General features: G+C 42.1%; 3 protein-coding genes across 5 annotated transcripts in view; 1 reads left to right on the forward strand and 2 right to left on the reverse strand.

Annotated features, from left to right (window-relative positions):
- The window catches only part of harbi1 (harbinger transposase derived 1), a 5,749-nt gene extending 4,054 nt beyond the window's left edge, over window positions 1-1,695 (reverse strand). For both annotated transcript variants that reach the window (XM_008426606.1, XM_008426597.1), the window contains exons 1-2: window positions 1,629-1,695; window positions 335-500 (exon numbers count right to left, since the gene is read on the reverse strand). In XM_008426606.1, the coding sequence (XP_008424828.1) occupies window positions 335-499 (165 nt within the window). In that variant the 5' untranslated portion in view covers window position 500; window positions 1,629-1,695. The remainder of the gene's footprint in view (window positions 1-334; window positions 501-1,628) is intronic.
- A 192-nt stretch (window positions 1,696-1,887) lies between these two features.
- atg13 (ATG13 autophagy related 13 homolog (S. cerevisiae)) lies at window positions 1,888-8,236 on the forward strand. 2 transcript variants are annotated; one of them, XM_008426579.2, is made up of 18 exons: window positions 1,888-2,053; window positions 3,015-3,095; window positions 3,263-3,343; window positions 3,465-3,584; window positions 3,683-3,729; window positions 3,802-3,942; window positions 4,028-4,068; window positions 4,145-4,241; window positions 4,320-4,427; window positions 4,509-4,602; window positions 4,724-4,822; window positions 5,147-5,215; window positions 5,634-5,731; window positions 5,811-5,952; window positions 6,052-6,129; window positions 6,260-6,367; window positions 6,578-6,706; window positions 7,234-8,236. In XM_008426579.2, exons 2-18 carry the CDS (start codon window positions 3,027-3,029, stop codon window positions 7,309-7,311), a joined length of 1,599 nt encoding a protein of 532 aa, XP_008424801.1. In that variant the 5' UTR covers window positions 1,888-2,053; window positions 3,015-3,026; the 3' UTR covers window positions 7,312-8,236. The 2 variants fall into 2 exon arrangements, with proteins under 2 accessions (XP_008424801.1, XP_008424806.1); XM_008426584.2 differs by lacking the exon at window positions 4,724-4,822.
- Window positions 8,237-9,817: 1,581 nt separating this feature from the next.
- Window positions 9,818-16,029, reverse strand: part of kpnb3 (karyopherin (importin) beta 3) — a 13,967-nt gene continuing 7,755 nt past the window's right edge. Inside the window, exons 12-26 of the mRNA XM_008426567.2 lie at window positions 15,430-15,519; window positions 15,173-15,346; window positions 14,878-15,096; window positions 14,714-14,797; window positions 14,502-14,634; window positions 14,275-14,396; window positions 14,074-14,170; window positions 13,723-13,895; window positions 12,658-12,769; window positions 12,501-12,556; window positions 12,280-12,402; window positions 11,976-12,195; window positions 11,671-11,899; window positions 11,367-11,508; window positions 9,818-10,787 (exon numbers count right to left, since the gene is read on the reverse strand). Coding sequence (XP_008424789.1) covers window positions 10,701-10,787; window positions 11,367-11,508; window positions 11,671-11,899; window positions 11,976-12,195; window positions 12,280-12,402; window positions 12,501-12,556; window positions 12,658-12,769; window positions 13,723-13,895; window positions 14,074-14,170; window positions 14,275-14,396; window positions 14,502-14,634; window positions 14,714-14,797; window positions 14,878-15,096; window positions 15,173-15,346; window positions 15,430-15,519 — 2,061 coding nt within the window. The 3' untranslated portion in view covers window positions 9,818-10,700. The remainder of the gene's footprint in view (window positions 10,788-11,366; window positions 11,509-11,670; window positions 11,900-11,975; window positions 12,196-12,279; window positions 12,403-12,500; window positions 12,557-12,657; window positions 12,770-13,722; window positions 13,896-14,073; window positions 14,171-14,274; window positions 14,397-14,501; window positions 14,635-14,713; window positions 14,798-14,877; window positions 15,097-15,172; window positions 15,347-15,429; window positions 15,520-16,029) is intronic.

Below are 16,029 nucleotides of genomic sequence, written 5' to 3' on the forward strand. Positions count from 1 at the left end.
AGCCATTATTTTTGTGCCCATGTGGCTGGACACCACACGGCACGACCAACCCGATCGAACCGTTATACCTAGGATTTCTGTCGGCTAAGGTGTCTCAGGTTTTGGGAATGGGCCGACAACTCGTGTAATGTGCGCTGGACATTAGACTAAGGAAATGAGGAAGGGAGGGTCAGTGGAGAGCACCGGAGCTGAGCCTTTTTCATTCAGTGTCATCAACAGAAAGAAAAAAGGCCGGAAGAGACGATAAAGACGATAATTAAAAWGAGGTCGATAGGTTTAATTTATCGTCCGATTAATTGATTTATCGTTTATCGCGACAGGCCTAAGTGCACACCTCTCTGAGTAATTCCACCAGATACAGGATGAAGTCTCTCGGAAATCCAAAGTTTGAGAGGAGAACGCTGTTTGAAACGGTGTCCAGGTCAAAGCGCTCCAGAGTCTTATGGCCTCGCTCATGCAGAAGAAGATCGCAGTCTAAGATGGCTATAGGGACGGCCATGCTGAGGGAAAAGAAGAAGAAGCACAATGCAGAAAATGTAAATTGTGTGCCAAGTGAAATATTTTTTGTGAAACATTGATGAGTCATTTTCAGTTTTCCTGCAGAAGAAACTAGTTTTAAGCGTTTGTGTTGCCATGCACTAACAGGTTACAAGGAAAGACAAAACAAAAACCCATCAACAATAATAAGTAAAATGAAAAGAAAAATGTATTTTTATAATTGAAATAAAAATGTCAAAAAGACAACATGTGACACAGATAATGCCAAAACATAACTTTTTTGGGCAAAATGCAAAAAGCTGTGTGAGACAGTAAAGTAACACCGCACTGGTATCTTCGTCACACTGACCACAATGAAACACGGTGGTGGTAGCAGCATGCTGTGGGGCTGCTTTTCTTCAGCAGACACAGGGAAGCTGAGATCCTCTGTTTAAGGGTGGAAATTACTTGAGACTGGACAGGAGGTTCACCTTCCAGCACAACAATGAAGCTAAACATGGTTTATGTCCTAGTTAAATTCCAAGCCTAAATTCTGATAAAAATCTGTGAACATCGGGTCTCTAAACATAAAAAGCCAGTTAAGGCATAACTCAAAACACTTGCAAACTGGACACCAGGCATAATTTTTCTTCTATTTTACAACTAGGCACTACTTTGTCTGGTCTGTCACAGAAAATACCCCAAAAAAATCCTGTGAAGATTGTGGTTCTAATGTGACAAAATGTGAAGTTCGAAGAGTGTAAATACTTTTGCAGGTACTATGTCTGGGTTAGCTATTTCTCTTCAGGATGCTCCATTAAGGCTTTCTCGTGATTCTATATTGCTGGTATATATTTAAATGTATGCATTACGCATATGCATTCATTTTGGTACAATGCAGCATTAACATCGTGATATGTGCTTTTTAAACAGGCAAAGAAAAGCTTTGTTAAGCCTAAAGAGGCTTAAGATAGCATAACATAAACACAAGTGCTAACCCAATTTTCTATCTAGTTTTTAGCTAGCTTCGTTCCATTGGGTCTAATCTCAGCTCAGTATGGTCCGCCTAACAACTCTGCAGACTCGGTGAAACTAGCTGACTTCAAATCAACCTCTAAGCCTTTTCAATACCTTTAAAAACCATAGTTTACCTTCAGATAAGCTAGCATCTGGCAACCAAAATAAGCCAAAGGAAACTTCGTTTGCGGTATCCAATCGCAGATTCGACACAGCAAATTTAGTATATATATATATATATATATATATATATATATAAAATTAAATGTTTTCTAGTTCACTAAAGGTGTCCTCAGAGTTATGCATAATATAATTGTATACTATGCTGTTCAAGTGAATAAATATTACAGAAGAAGGATGTAGCGAAAGTGCGAGTTGGAGATCGCTGCTACATAAACACGTCGACATGGAGAAGATAAACAGAAAAGTGGCACAGCAGCTGCTGACGTTATGTGTGTCCGAAAATGGCCTATGAATGTTTATAGAAAATACTAATTCTGTTATGTGTTTAAGCTCATGTCTATTATATTGAACGCCCATCGCTAAGGAAACGGCTAATGTAAGTTTTGGTGTTTTTAACGCTTTACAAAGCCCTCGTTATTCAGCCAGTCAGCTAGCATTAGCAACATGCTAACGCTGGTATAGCAGTGACTCACTATTCTGTCAGGAAAACAAGCAGTAGTTATTCCAGAAATCCTCCTGTTATGTTTTCGTTTTTCATATAACAGACGCTGTAGATGAAAAAATGTTGCAGTCAGTCTTTGTACTATGAATGACCTCCATATTTAATCAGGTTTATTTCTAATAAGCGTGGAGGCCTTATTTGTTTTCCAGAACTAAGGGTTGTGTAAGGTTTAAAAGCTGCCTTTGTAAACAACGGATGTCGCTGTTATGTCGAACACTTTCTCTCTGCATTCATTTCATTTAGAAATACGAAAATGCAGAAACATTAGCTTTAAGCCAAAATTGTTTATGTAGGTCAAACTTTGCTTTGGTTTGTGGCTTAAGTAGTTCAACATTTTTTGATGCTTTTTACAGCAAAAAGCTAAGTTTTGCACCTAATTTAGTTATTTTGATCATTCTTATGATTAAGCATGATGAGCATAGAACAGAGAGTGGAAAATCCAAAAATGTACATTTGGTTTTGCATTTAATTATCTGTGCCTCTACTTTTGTGTATTAAAAATGTAATATATTTGTAATTACATGATTTGCTTTTTTACTGTTAACATTCTATTAATTTAGATTGGAATATTTTAAGCTTTTATTTTTGCAATACATTTATTTTTACTTACTTTTCTATGTTTTTGCCTTAACATTGCTCCTATTTGACACTTGGTTGTAAAGTTCATGGGTTCTGTAAAGGTCTTTGTGTTGTTTAAAGATTGCTTTATGACTTACTTTTTACATAATTATTTAAGTATTTCAATTTCTTATACATTTATATAAATAACTGGGTTTTTTTTTAATGAATGATGCAGAAAAATGTCCTAATAGATTGTGTCTCCTGTGATCCGCAGGGTCGTGACAACATGGACGGTGACCTGAGTCCACAGGATAAGAAAGACTTGGACAAGTTCATCAAGTTTTTTGCCTTAAAGGTCAGAGGGCAGCCTAAGGCTTACCTTTATGTTGTATCTAAAGGCTTTTTCACTTGTTCCAAAAGTTTTCCAGATTTTTTTTTGTCATCCATTTAGACGTCCACATCCCTGTTTTCAGCAACTTTCTCCAGATTCATTCCCACACCTCTGTTTGTGTTTATCTGTAGACCGTTCAGGTGATCGTTCAGGCTCGCCTGGGGGAGAAGATCTGCACTCGCTCGTCTTCGTCACCCACCGGCTCAGACTGGGTAAAAAACTAAAGCTCCGTTTTAATTTATTTTTCTTTTCTTTTATCATTTCATACCTCTACCTTGATGGTCTTCTGATGTGAAGCATTTTTTTTTTCCCCCTGTTCCACGTTCTGTTTAGTTTAACTTGGCCATCAAAGACATCCCAGAGGTCACTCATGAGGCCAAGAAGGCGCTGGCCGGCCAGCTTCCAGGCATCGGCCGATCCATGTGTGTGGAGATCTCCCTAAAGACCTCAGAGGTAGAACTCATAAAGTCTCTTTRGTTTCAGCTYCTCATAACCAAGGAGAGTTTTTGTTGCTAAATTCATCTTGTTTTGTCTCCATCTTCATTGCTCAGGGAGACTCCATGGAGTTAGAGACTTGGTGCCTGGAGATGAACGAGAAGTAAGCAGCGTTTCAGCTCCAGCTTAGCTACCGTTCCACGTTTAACCTGCGTGATTTCTGGCTCTCCTGCAGGTGCGATAAGGACATTAAAGTGTCGTACACCGTCTATAACCGGCTGTCTGTCCTCCTAAAATCTCTGCTGGCCATCACCAGAGTGACTCCAGCCTATAAGCTGTCCAGAAAGCAGGGCCACGACTACGTCATATTGTACAGGTGYCCTGATCAGCGCCGACGCCGATCTCTTGAATTCAGCCATATAAAAATTAAGATATCCACCTAAATGTTGTCTCCTGTGTAGGATCTACTTTGGGGAAGTCCAGCTGGGTGGATTAGGAGAAGGTAACTTTAGTTCTGGTCTGTTTAATGTGTGATTGTCCTCGGTCTGTCAGTCAATTTGAATTTTTTTTTAACCGAGGTTTCCAAACGGTGCGCGTCGGTGTTGTCGGCACCCCGGTCGGCACGGTAACGCTGTCATGTGCCTACCGCACCAACCTGGCGTTCATGTCCAGCAGGTGACCAGCACGTTGCCACTGCAGCTCAGTCCGTCCTTCAGCTCAGCAGGTTAACGACAGTCTGGATTTCCTCTRCAGGCAGTTCGAACGGTCGGCTCCCATCATGGGAATCATCGTGGATCACTTTGTGGACGCGCCCTGCGGCAACCAGCGTCCAATCACAATGGGACAGCCCTGCAACTACAGGTAGGCCTTCCCGGTTGCTTCYGAGTCGTCCTCTAGCTTCCTGTGCTTCGACGAAACCACTTCCTGTCTGTGCGTCTTCAGAGCCCCGGATGAGGACGACGGCGGAGCGTTTGCTGGAGTTCACGACTCTCAGGAGGTCTGCACCACCTCCTTCTCCACCTCCCCTCCCTCTCAGGTGAGCCCACACTCCTCCTCTCTCTCTTTATYTGTCGAGTCTCACTCCTGATTATCATTTCACTCTCTTCTCTCGTTTTCTCGTCCGTTTCCTTTAACTTTTGTCGTTCACGTGGACTCAGTGTGTCTGCACTCTGAGTCCGTCCCCTTCCAAACTGTCCAAGCCCCTCCCGCTGGACAGTCTCCAGCTCCCATTGGCTCCAGGACTTGTCACTCACAATGTGAGTCTTTAGTGGTGTTTGACGGTGTGTGTTTTTTGTGTGAGAAGCGCTGAAGCTCACCCAMCAGACTTCGCCTCTCTAGTTTTGTGTTCATCACAACCTTCTCCATCGCTTGACCTCCGGAGTCCTTGCAGCTAGCTTAGAGCWGAGTTTTTGCATCCCTGTAGCTTCACTTTGTTGTGGTTCGCTGTCACTTGTAGCAACGTAGTTGACTCATAATGCTTGACACACACCTTCTCACATCCCTTCAGCACCAACAGGAACTTTAGTGTTTGCTACTTGGTTATTATTTCCTGTTTTTTGTTGTTTTTTTTGTCTCTGCAGCTCTATGCTTCCAGGTTGTCCTACCAGCCTGCACCTACAGGAGGAGCTGCTGAGTTCAACACAAACCAGGTATGCAGCACAAAGTAAACAGATGTTTACTTGGGGAAATAATAAAGTTAAAGAGGTATGAAAACTTAAGCCAGGAGTTTTCCAAAATCATTGAGTCAAAAGTATTAAAAGATTAAAATACATTTTGGGGGGTTTACTTGAACAAATGCATTCTCAGTTATAAAAACAGGGTTTGGGCGACTTTCTTTTGAAACTTTTTCTGTATTTAGYCAAGTTTAATAAATTAGACAAAACCTGATGTGGGTGCAGTAATATAGATTTTTCAGTAGAAGTCTCTGGAGAGAYGAGGAYCTACTTGGTATAAGAGCTTGGTTGTAAAAAAGATTTATATTTTGTGTTGYAATCAACACTTTCTATTGTCRGAAAATATCAGTACTCGAGTCCCTCGGCTTCTGCTCAGTGACGTTCTCTCTCCCAGGTTAAAGAAGGCGGGAACGTTCTGGYTCCGAATCAGCCTCCTCATGGAGCGGATGTCCATCTGACCGTAGAAAACGCTCCAAACACACCGAGCAGCAGGTGCGTTCCTTCACACCAGCACCTTCAGTTTAATTTGGAAAATATCGCTAAGAAAAACTCTGATGGCGCTGCCCAACAGTGGGGATGAAGACGGCCTGATGCAGAGCGGAGAGGGAAGGAGGGACGACGGGAGGAGGAGCGTCTCTCCCTCTGACCCGGTGGAGTCCCTCAACGCGTTCACAAGGAAGGTCGGGGCTTTTGTGAATAAACCCAACACTCAGGTAATCAATGCGACATGACACCCGGTCTCCCCTCACTGTCCTCTCCATGAAAGCTGGTAAAAAGATAAGTTTTTTTTTTGTTTGTGTGCGTCTGTGTAGATAACAGCTGCCAGTCTGGATCTCCCATTCGCCGCGTTTGCTCCTCGTGGCCTGGACTCTGAGGAGAACGATCCCATGGTGATCTGATCTGGTTTTTAACACGTACCTCAGCGTCTTTAGTCTTGTGCGTCCTGCTGCTGGGAGGTGACCGTGTGTGTGTGTGTGTGTGTGTGTGTGTGTGTGTGTGTGTGTGTGTTTTTGTGGTCAGGTGCGTCCTCCGGACTCTCCTCCCTCCCAGTCGCCCCTGCAGGCCAGCCTTCACTCTCAGGGCTCGGACGGATCGGGACCGCAGGACGACTTTGTCATGGTCGACTTTGTGAGTGGTTTCTGACTTCAAAAACTATCAGCATAAAACACACAAACAACTGAGTAAAGCGGCCACTTTTTAAATTAATACGTTTTTCTCACTAGAATCCCATATTTATTTTGTTATTCATTCGGTAGTACAGACGTAAGTAACATTGAAGGAGAACGATGCTAATCATGGTCTGATTTAGTTTTTTTTTTTATCTGTCCCTGTGTGCAGCGTCCAGCTTTCTCTAAAGACGACCTTCTGCCGATGGATCTGGGCACTTTCTACCGAGAGTTTCAGAACCCTCCACAGCTGGCCAGCCTCTCGCTGCACACCAGCTCCCAGTCGATGGCTGACGACCTGGTAAACGACGCGCCCTCTTCCCCTCTTGTTTTGTCCGATGGTGTATTGGGGCCATTGTAGATTGTTATGAAAAAACAAAAAATGTAATAAAATAAAAGTTTATTTCTACAAAAAAGCTGGACATTTTCTAGAAAGAAAAACTTGGGAAATTTGAGTTTGAAAATAAAAAAAAACAACAACACTGAAATCTTTTTTTTGATTCATCTCAGAAATTAAAAGAAGAAAAAAAAACCCCCAGAAAATGTATTATTTTGGGATCCCAGAAATGTTCTTTTTAAAAAGTCAAATTTGACTTTTGAAACTCTTATTTCTAGAAAATCTCATATTAATCTCAAATGTCTTTTATTTTCTAGCAAACTTTTCGCTTTTGAAGCTCAAAAAAACTCCATCTTTTTTTTTTTCTCGAAAAATTTCAGAGAAACCTTTCTTCTAACTACAATGGCCCTGATACGCCATCATCGTTTTGCGCTACATTTTTAGTTGAAGAACATTAAACAAAGGACTGATGTGAGCTGGTTCGTTTGCAGGACTCTCTGCCAGAGAAACTGCGCGTGTACGAGAAGAACATCGACGAATTTGACGCGTTTGTGGACATGCTTCAGTAGGACGAATGAAGGAAAAGTCGGCCTGCGACTAAAAGCTGAATTGATCAGAAGAAGGGGCGGAGGTCTCTCTGTGTGTCGTGTGAGAATTAGTCAGAATACATCATGTTTAAAAGCTGTTTGTGTCTGAAAACTTCTTACCTGTTCACTTATAGTCTGCTTCACTGTAAATACTGTAATATCTGGTGACACTGGCTCACTTACCATCGCCGTCTGGAGGCTGCGATCAAACCGACAGCTTTAATTTATGTGTTGCATAATTCTGCTCTTGTAGTCAAACGATCATGGGGCAGCCATGCAAATCCACGGACAGATTCCGCTAGTAATGCCCTCGTTATAAATCCTCCCTTTCTCTTAACCTGTAAATGTAAAAAAACAACAAAAAAAAAACAGGTTTTTAACATGTCTAAAAAGGTTTTTTTTTTTCCTTTTCTTTTTCTGGATGTTGCTCATAACCCTGCAGAGCATAAACTCACTGTGTTTTTCTTATAAATGAAAAAGATTAATTCGTTGGTTGTGCAGAGCGTGGCGTTCCCAGCTGGCCTGGGGATTTAAACAGCCACTGTGAATTGGACCAGATGAACCCCAGACACATTTGACAGTGAAGAAGCTGCAGTTTCTCTGTGAGCAGAGCCCACATGTCAGACTGCAGCCGGAAAGCTCAACCCGTTGACTCAGAGATGGAAACAAACACTCAACAGGTACCCTGGAATCAGCTCCAACATGACCACCCTGAAGCTCTGATTGGCCCCAGGCTGCTTGCATTGGGACTAAATTAAGAACCGTTCCAACACATTCATGTATATTGTGTGAAATATGTAAAAAGGATAAAGAATTCCCAGCTACCCACAGCATTCATGGTTGAAAGTTTTGATTTAAAGTATTCTGTTGAAGTAGATGTCCTAATAAAGCCTGGCTGCTCTGTTTACTGTGCGTCTTTTCCGTTTTAGCTCGAAATGAACTCAAATCCTTTTCTAATTAAACAGTGGACGATTACTACACAGGGGTAAAGTTACCATTTCATACCGGACAAACAAAATTGCGCTAACATTTCTGAAGTAACTTGAACTCCCCAATTAAATGTTTTTTTAAAGTCTATGCATACTAATTAAAAGGGTTACATAAAATCTCTGGGAACTATTCAGGCAGCAGGATCAGAACTGTTACATTATCATTTTACATAGTTTTTAAGGTTATGTGTAAATTTAAGCTACATGACCAATAAAGTACTCGTTTCCTTCCACCTAACTTTCCAGCTAGACAATTTCATTTCTTATGCACTGTGACCCTATAGGCTTATTTACTGCCTGTTTTGTTTTGAAATATTCTTAGCCCGTTATTTTTGCTTTCTAGGTTAAATCTATTCACAATGAAACGGAATTATTACATAAAACTGAAATAGAAAATACTATTTGCTTGGAGGTGCTCAGTCTCCTCCAGAATAAGTTATAGCACCACCTAGCGTCGGTGCTTAGCTTAGCGTTAAAACATCTTTAACGCTAAAGGTAGTTAAAGATGTTATAACCAGCGGTAGTGTTTGAAGAACAAAACGCCGTCTATGCTGAACTCCCTTGTTTAGAAGTGGTGGAAAAATGATCCAGTTCTTTCGCCAGGCGTCTGAAACAGACCGATGGACCTTCAGCTAATGCTCACACCACAGGTAAAGCTAACGAGTGAAACAGTAGCTGGAAGTTGACTTACTGGTAGATTGTTTCTAGGTGTAGTGTTATCTTCCGAAAGATTCCTTGACAAAAAAAATAAATAAAAGTCCAAACTAAGACATTTAAAACTTTGTGATAATTGGAGGTCAAGTTATCTTCGCTTTACTTCCACTCCGTCCTCCGTCTGACATGATGCATTCAARGAAAAATGGAGAAAAAGCAAAGAAAGTAAGAATTTTGTTTTGGAACAATACTTAATACTTTAACATCTTAATTGAAATCTGTAAGCGTTTTAAACCCCGCAATGTAAATTATTTTGCTTAGCTTAGGTTGACTCTTGACCCTCAAATATTAACGCCCACTGTTCGGCCAATCACATTTCTATTTTTAATCGGTCATTAGTATAATTCAAAGTTATCGAGTAACTGTATTTCAGGTATTCATCAGCTCAAGGTTCCAACATATTAGTAAAAGTGCCAGACTGACTTCATTCCTAGACCAATTTTAAATAAAAACTAAAGCTCACCATGCATTTACGGCAACTAAAATGTCTAAGCACCAAAGATTAAATGAAAGGCACCAGAAAAACATAAAAAGGGAATAATGGAAATAAACCAAATAAATGAGACATTTCAACATGCAGAAGAATAGACAACTATTAGGCAATTGAATATTCTGGAGTAAAAGTTTTCCGTAGTTATTTAAACCTGAAAAATGTTTAAATACAGTGCCTCCTTTCGTAAAACCAAATCATGGTTACCAGTGAAAAAAAAAAAAAAAGCTTGTATAATATACACTAATTTATTGCAGAGTATGTGCACACTAAGATTTTAAATAAAACAATCTCAGAAGTCCTCAATGTAATTTTATTGGTAGTTTCCATTTCACATCTGCAGGACTGCAAAGGGTCAAAACCAGGTCGGGAGTTAAGGTCGCACTCTTTTTACAGTCAACTTGCTTCGAGGCGTCAACCAACTACAGAACGAGTCTCTGAAGAACCACCCCCGTCTTTCGTCTGCTACCCGAAGGGTCCGGGAACCGTTCAAACTTCCTGTGAAGGCTATTAAGGAAAACCGCTTCCCAGACGTCAAATGATGCAAATAACCTAACCATTTGTATTTTCTTGAGCTAGCCACTTAACATGCCGTTTTCAAATACATCTGGTCAACCGTGGGAGACGGAGGCCATTCCTCCCCCCCCTTCAGCCGACTCTGAACACGGAACGAGAAAAAGAAATACAAAAAGAAATTTCACAGGACACAGGCAGTGGTTGCCCAGTGTGCATTTCCACCTCTTTGAGCAGCTCAGTCCAGAATAATGTCCTGCCACCCTCGTGTCTGCAGTCCAATGAGTTGGGTGACTTTGAGCCCCCTCTGGGTGGAGAAGCAAGACAAGTTGGGGGAATGGCTCGAAAGGAAGCGTCCAGATAAGAGATGGGGCGACAGCTTAACTTTTATTCTCACTTCCTTGAGTAGCGGAAGAAAGTCTTTAAGGTTGGTGGCCAATGTCCTCCCATCGCAAAGATCTAACCTGCTCCCCCCCAAACAGTGAGTTGAGCTTCGGTTTTTTATGTTAGTCAGGCGAAGGTGAAGATGAGGGTGAATCTGGCATCCATACACTACAGAGCAGGAGGGAGGTCAGGGAGTGTATGGAAGAGATCCAGGAGCTCTACGTTTCTTCATGGGCTTTTTGGAGAACAGAAAGGAAGATGACAGGGTGACAGGTCCAGGTTCAGGCCGTGTTCAGGAGGTCCTGGATGGCTTTCTGCTGCGTCTCGTTCAGGGTGGAAACGCATTGCGTCCATAATCCTGCAGACACCTGGAGAGGAAAAAACAAACAACTTCTGATTACAGTTATACTCCCCGTTAGATGCGAACCATGCAAACATTTAGGAACGTAGGGTCAGGCAGAATTACAAGAATGAAACTAGAAATAATATGAGAATGAAGTTTTAAGCTGTAACAAATAGAACGTCAAGATGAAAACTAAAAACTAAAATTATACCTTAGTATCGAGTTTACAGATAAGGAAATACTTTCTTTTAATGCACCAGCATCAAAATATTTTTAGTAACAGAACTTTGAAACAATTGTGCCAACAAGTGAGTATTTCAAAGAACCAGCCACCCAACTAAGCTAGTTAACTCTCATTAAATTGATTATCTTGATTGATTAATTTTACGACAATCTTCTGGTAAAAGTGCATCTTCATTAATATGACGACTATAATCTTGTAATTAAACAATTTTTGCAGCCTACATTGCACGACTCATGGAAAGGATGATGAAAGCCACTTTGTGAAAATATTTTGTCATTTTCAATTACTTTTCTTTTTTTCCAGAAAGGAAAGCAAAAAAAAAAAACCCTCAGATCTTATAGGACCATTGCTCTTGCTTACCTGTACTTGACGGATGACGTTTGCGAGCCGTTTGGTGCAGGCATCTTCAGTTTTAACAGATTCGTTTGCGACGCCATCAGCTATGATGAGGAAAATTTTAGGGAGGTTGGAGTTTTCTGGCCCGAGGACAATTGGGTTGTTGCTGTGGAGAAGAGAAGTCCATAAGTTGACCTGATGACTTCAAACTGTGTTCCAGAGTCATACTCCAAATGTTTCCAAACCCAAATTTTAAAAACTGTCTCTTCTAAGCCGTTTTAAAGGGCTTAACAGACAGACGTGGAAGGATGATGGATAACAGGCCTACCTTTCAATGAGGTCGCACAGGAAGTCAAACGTGTGGACGGCCTCTTCCTTGTCTTCTTTGAGCGGCAGCCAGCTGAGCCAATGGGGAAGAACCTCGTTGACGTTAACGCACTCCGGCCGGAACCTCATGAGCTTCCCGACCGCCGAGATACAATTCTCTGTGGCGTTTACGTTCTCCTTTGACCGAGAATCAGCCGCCTGGATGACGGCGACCAGCAGGGGGAGCGCCTCTGCAACAAAAAGCCAAACATTAAACTAAAAGCCGTAGAGGCGGCGACAAGTCGAGATCAGCTGGCATCTCCCTACCTGTGCAGAAAGGACGATAGCTGTCGCCGCCATACTGAGCCATGACCCCGACGCCATAAGCAGCGGCCTGCCGAACCTCGGCGCTCGTGTCGCAAAGCGACTGAAGCATCGGCCGCAGGAAATACTCGGCATACTTGAAAGAGGAGGGGCTACAGTGCTCGATCACGTCGTCAAAGATGCACAGACCCCACTGCCTGTCAGCCCATGGCCTGTTGGGACACTGAAGTGATGCAAACGCGTCAGTAGAGCCAATCAGCTGAGGTTTGGATCATTTAACGCTCAACAGAAACAACAAAGGACTCACTATTAGCTGGACGATGAGCTGCAGCAGCTGCTCGAACCAAGGCAGAACCTTCTCCTTATAACTGCTGAACACAGAGTGCAGGATGTCCGACACTTTGGTCAGGATGTACACGTCGTTCTCATCCTGAAAATCAAGTCAAAAAATAAACACTTAAGAGTCCAGAAGAAAATCTTTTACACTTTCTCATAAAAAAAAAAAAAAATTATAAATGTTATATTAACCTCATCCTGTAGGGTTTCCTCCACCTGCTCGTCATAGTCTTCATCTTGTCTTTTGGCTGTGAAGCAAAAACATTTTCCCATCACATGTGGATACGGTGTTCGGAGCGCACGCTACGCTTTAAGAACAGGAGACTGCATCTGGTTGGTTCAGCCTCACCTTGCCTGAGCTCCTGGTTTTTAAAGTGCTCTTCCAGTTTCCCTTTAAGGATACCGCCCAGCTCCTCAAAATGCTCGTTGTTCAAACAGCCGTCTCCCATCAACTCAACGCACTGAACAGACAAAATGCCCATCAAAACAAAAACACACAAGCAACACCTCTGCATATTTGATCTTATAGAACTTTCCCCATAAAGCTAATTGTGTTTATTTCCACTTCAAGGCAAAAAGGAGGAATTAGTATGTGATTAAAAAGCAGAATATTCATCCAAAAGAATGTTATGTCAAACTTTGTTTTACTTAAAATCAATCAAGCAATGAATTTTAGCTATAAAGCACCCTTCATGTTGGAGGCAGCTCGCTGGAAACGGCATTTCTGAACTGGGTTTCAGAAATGCAAATACCAGAGTTGTGTAGTAAACTGAAACTGATGGGATCCTCCCTTTTGCGCCAATCTTTGCAAGAGGCTGGTAGATACTAAAAGCGAAGGACAGTCATCTTTTCTTCACTTCCCTGGACTAGCCAGGGGAGTCATTGCTATATTTTTTGCTTAATTTCTTACTTAATTTAAATTCCAGCTGCAAAATAAGTAAAAGCAGTGATTTCCCAGAATAAAAACAATAAGCGAATATCACGTTGCAGCGATTACTTTAAAACCGGGGTTGGGACTTTAATGTGTAAAAATGTTAAAGGAATCCATCACAAATTTAGTTTACATTTTTGTCTGGAACTTTTGTGCTCCATTTTCGAATGTCACTTGTGCATCAGATCTAGGGGCGTGCCAGGAATGGATGACAAAGCACTCTAGGTTAATTTTGGTTTCAAATAGAACATCTTTGTGGGATGCTGGGAAAGGTTAAGTGGAGAAAATAAAAAAGAAGTTGGCCCACTGAAACACTTGCATCAATCTAACTGCTGAAAAAGAAAAAAAAAACATTGAAGAGAAATATCTTTGTTGTTGCTAAATTACTGGATAATTTAGCAACAAAGCCACCCCTATCCAGGTTGGTAAAGCCCGACTCGTTTCTTTGATACATGTTGGTGGAACAGAGGCGTCGAGACTCACCTTGGCGAAAGAATGCATGATTTCAGAAAGGACGTCTGAGTCAGGCTCCGTGCCGATGGCCTTGATGAGTGCGTCACACATGAAGTGCCACATCTGGGTGAGGTACTCTGGTCCCCGAACCCGGGCGCACTCCAGGAGCAGCGGCATGGACTCGGCCGCAGCCACTCTCACACGTTACACGGTTAAAGAAAAATATCTGCCATTTTTATGTTTTCAACAGTCCTGATCTCATTTTAGTCCCATTTTTTTAAGCAAATACATATTTGAAACCAAGTTTTCCCAAGTCTAGTCACCTACTAAAAACAACAAGTAAGAACATTACTTGAAATTTTAAAGGTTAAGAAAGGATATCATCGTGAAAGTAAAACTTGAGCAGAGGAACCATGAGCTTCACCACCTGCTCTGTGTACTCCACAAAACCCTCCTTCAACTCTTTGGCGTAACACACCTAGAAGAAGAAGCTTATTAACAGAACTGAAAACCAGCAACAATCAGGCTGATCAAAACAACAATTTCTCATCACACATGAATCATAAATGGTTTTCTGCTCACCAGCATCTGGCAGGCAGTGGCCTTCTCCTCCAGGCCGGCTGTCTTTATTCCAAAACTCTGCTGGTCTCCCAGGTTCACAAACTCCCATCCTTCCTCCTCAGATATGTTCTCCATGTCCTGAGCTACAGTGAACGCATCGTCAGTCATGCATCTTCATTTTGGAAATGAAATTAGAAAACAGAACTCGTTTCCAAAGGGAACAAACAACATTTGTTTTGGTTGCTTACTGTCGAGGAGAGCCACTTCGGGTTTGATGGAGGCGGTTTTCATTAAGGGTCCCATCACCACAGGGAGGTACTGCTGAAACTCCTTCCCCAGGATTTTGCACATCCTGGCCCAGGCTGATATCATGTAGGAAATCTAAAGCACAAACAGATTCTGTCAGAATAGCTAAAAAAAACACACACACAAAAAAAAAACAGTAATTGAACTCTCCCACCTGAGGATCATCGTCTTCCAGGTCGTTAAAGTCCGTCTGGGTTTTAAGGAGCAGCTGCATCACTGCGGAGGCGTCTGGCATGAACTAGCAAAGCACAAACAAAAGGGGTTGTCTGACGCTGTATGGAAAGCAGTTTGCTCACACATTCAGGCCCCGAAACATACCTTGTCCTTGCCAACAGCCAGACCGATCAGACTGATGCACTCTATCGTCTTCCCCCGCAGCAGCCGCAGCTCTTTCTGCACGCCGTTCTCCACGATGTGCTTGAGCGAGGGCATAAAGAGGTCATAGTACGGCACAAACTTCTCCTCGGCCGTGTCGGCCACAGAGGCGATGGACGTCACCACCTGCTCCAGGACCAGTTTGGTTCCTTTCTGGATCAGCTGGCAACGAAAAGAGAAAAGACATTAAGACTTCAAACGGTTTGGACGGTCCTCACTCAGTGGGGGCGTTTACTACCTCCTGCAGCTTGGCCACCATGATGACGTGGAGGTGCTGCACCAGGCTGTCAAGGTATGGAATCAGCAGGGATTTGGGACAGTCCTCTGTGAAGTTGATGAGCGCAGCGGCAGCGTGCGCCTGGACTCGTGGGTTACTCTGATCCTCCATCGTCTGCAGCAGAGCTGAGATAACCTGCCACAAGTTGCAGTCGTCAAGTTCACTTTTTATTCCTCCGGGAACAAACATTTGCAGAAGTTAATTGTCTTCCCTGGTACCTTATCATGGAACTTCTTTTGAAAGGTTGGAGCAAAGTCTGTGGCCATCTGTCCAATGGCGTTGCAGGCAGCGTAGCGGACTCTTGGGTGCTGAGAACGGGGAAAAAAAACGACAAACTCAACAGAAAGCACAGGATTGACTTTTTTTAATTGGGCAAGATTTTTCAGACCAATTGAAATGGAAAATTTTAATTACACCAAGTATTTATTTCTGTAAAAGTCGATGTGCTTTTGAAGAGTGATGCAAATCAAATTCTTGTCAAGATTTAAAAACCGAAAACTAGAACAATGTGCGTTTTGATAAGACATTTGAACAAAATGTCACTGTATAATCCACCGTGCTTATTTTACTGTAGGGGGAAAAAAATATATATATATTTTTTAAATCTCATTTGTGGCCTGTTTTTTGCCTGCAAGCCAAAACGTTTGGTTTTGTGTATAGTTTGTATACAGTCCAAACTGTATGTAAAAAAAAAAAAAAAAAAAAAAAAAAAAAAAAAAAAAAACTGGCACAGGTTTCTCTAAACCAGTGTTTCTCAACCTTTTTTGAGCCAAGGCCCCCCTAGCCTTTATCCAGGTCCCTCACCGCCCCCCACCAAA

This window comes from Poecilia reticulata, linkage group LG2, assembly GCF_000633615.1.
Source record: "Poecilia reticulata strain Guanapo linkage group LG2, Guppy_female_1.0+MT, whole genome shotgun sequence".
Classification (NCBI taxonomy): Eukaryota; Metazoa; Chordata; class Actinopteri; order Cyprinodontiformes; family Poeciliidae; genus Poecilia; species Poecilia reticulata.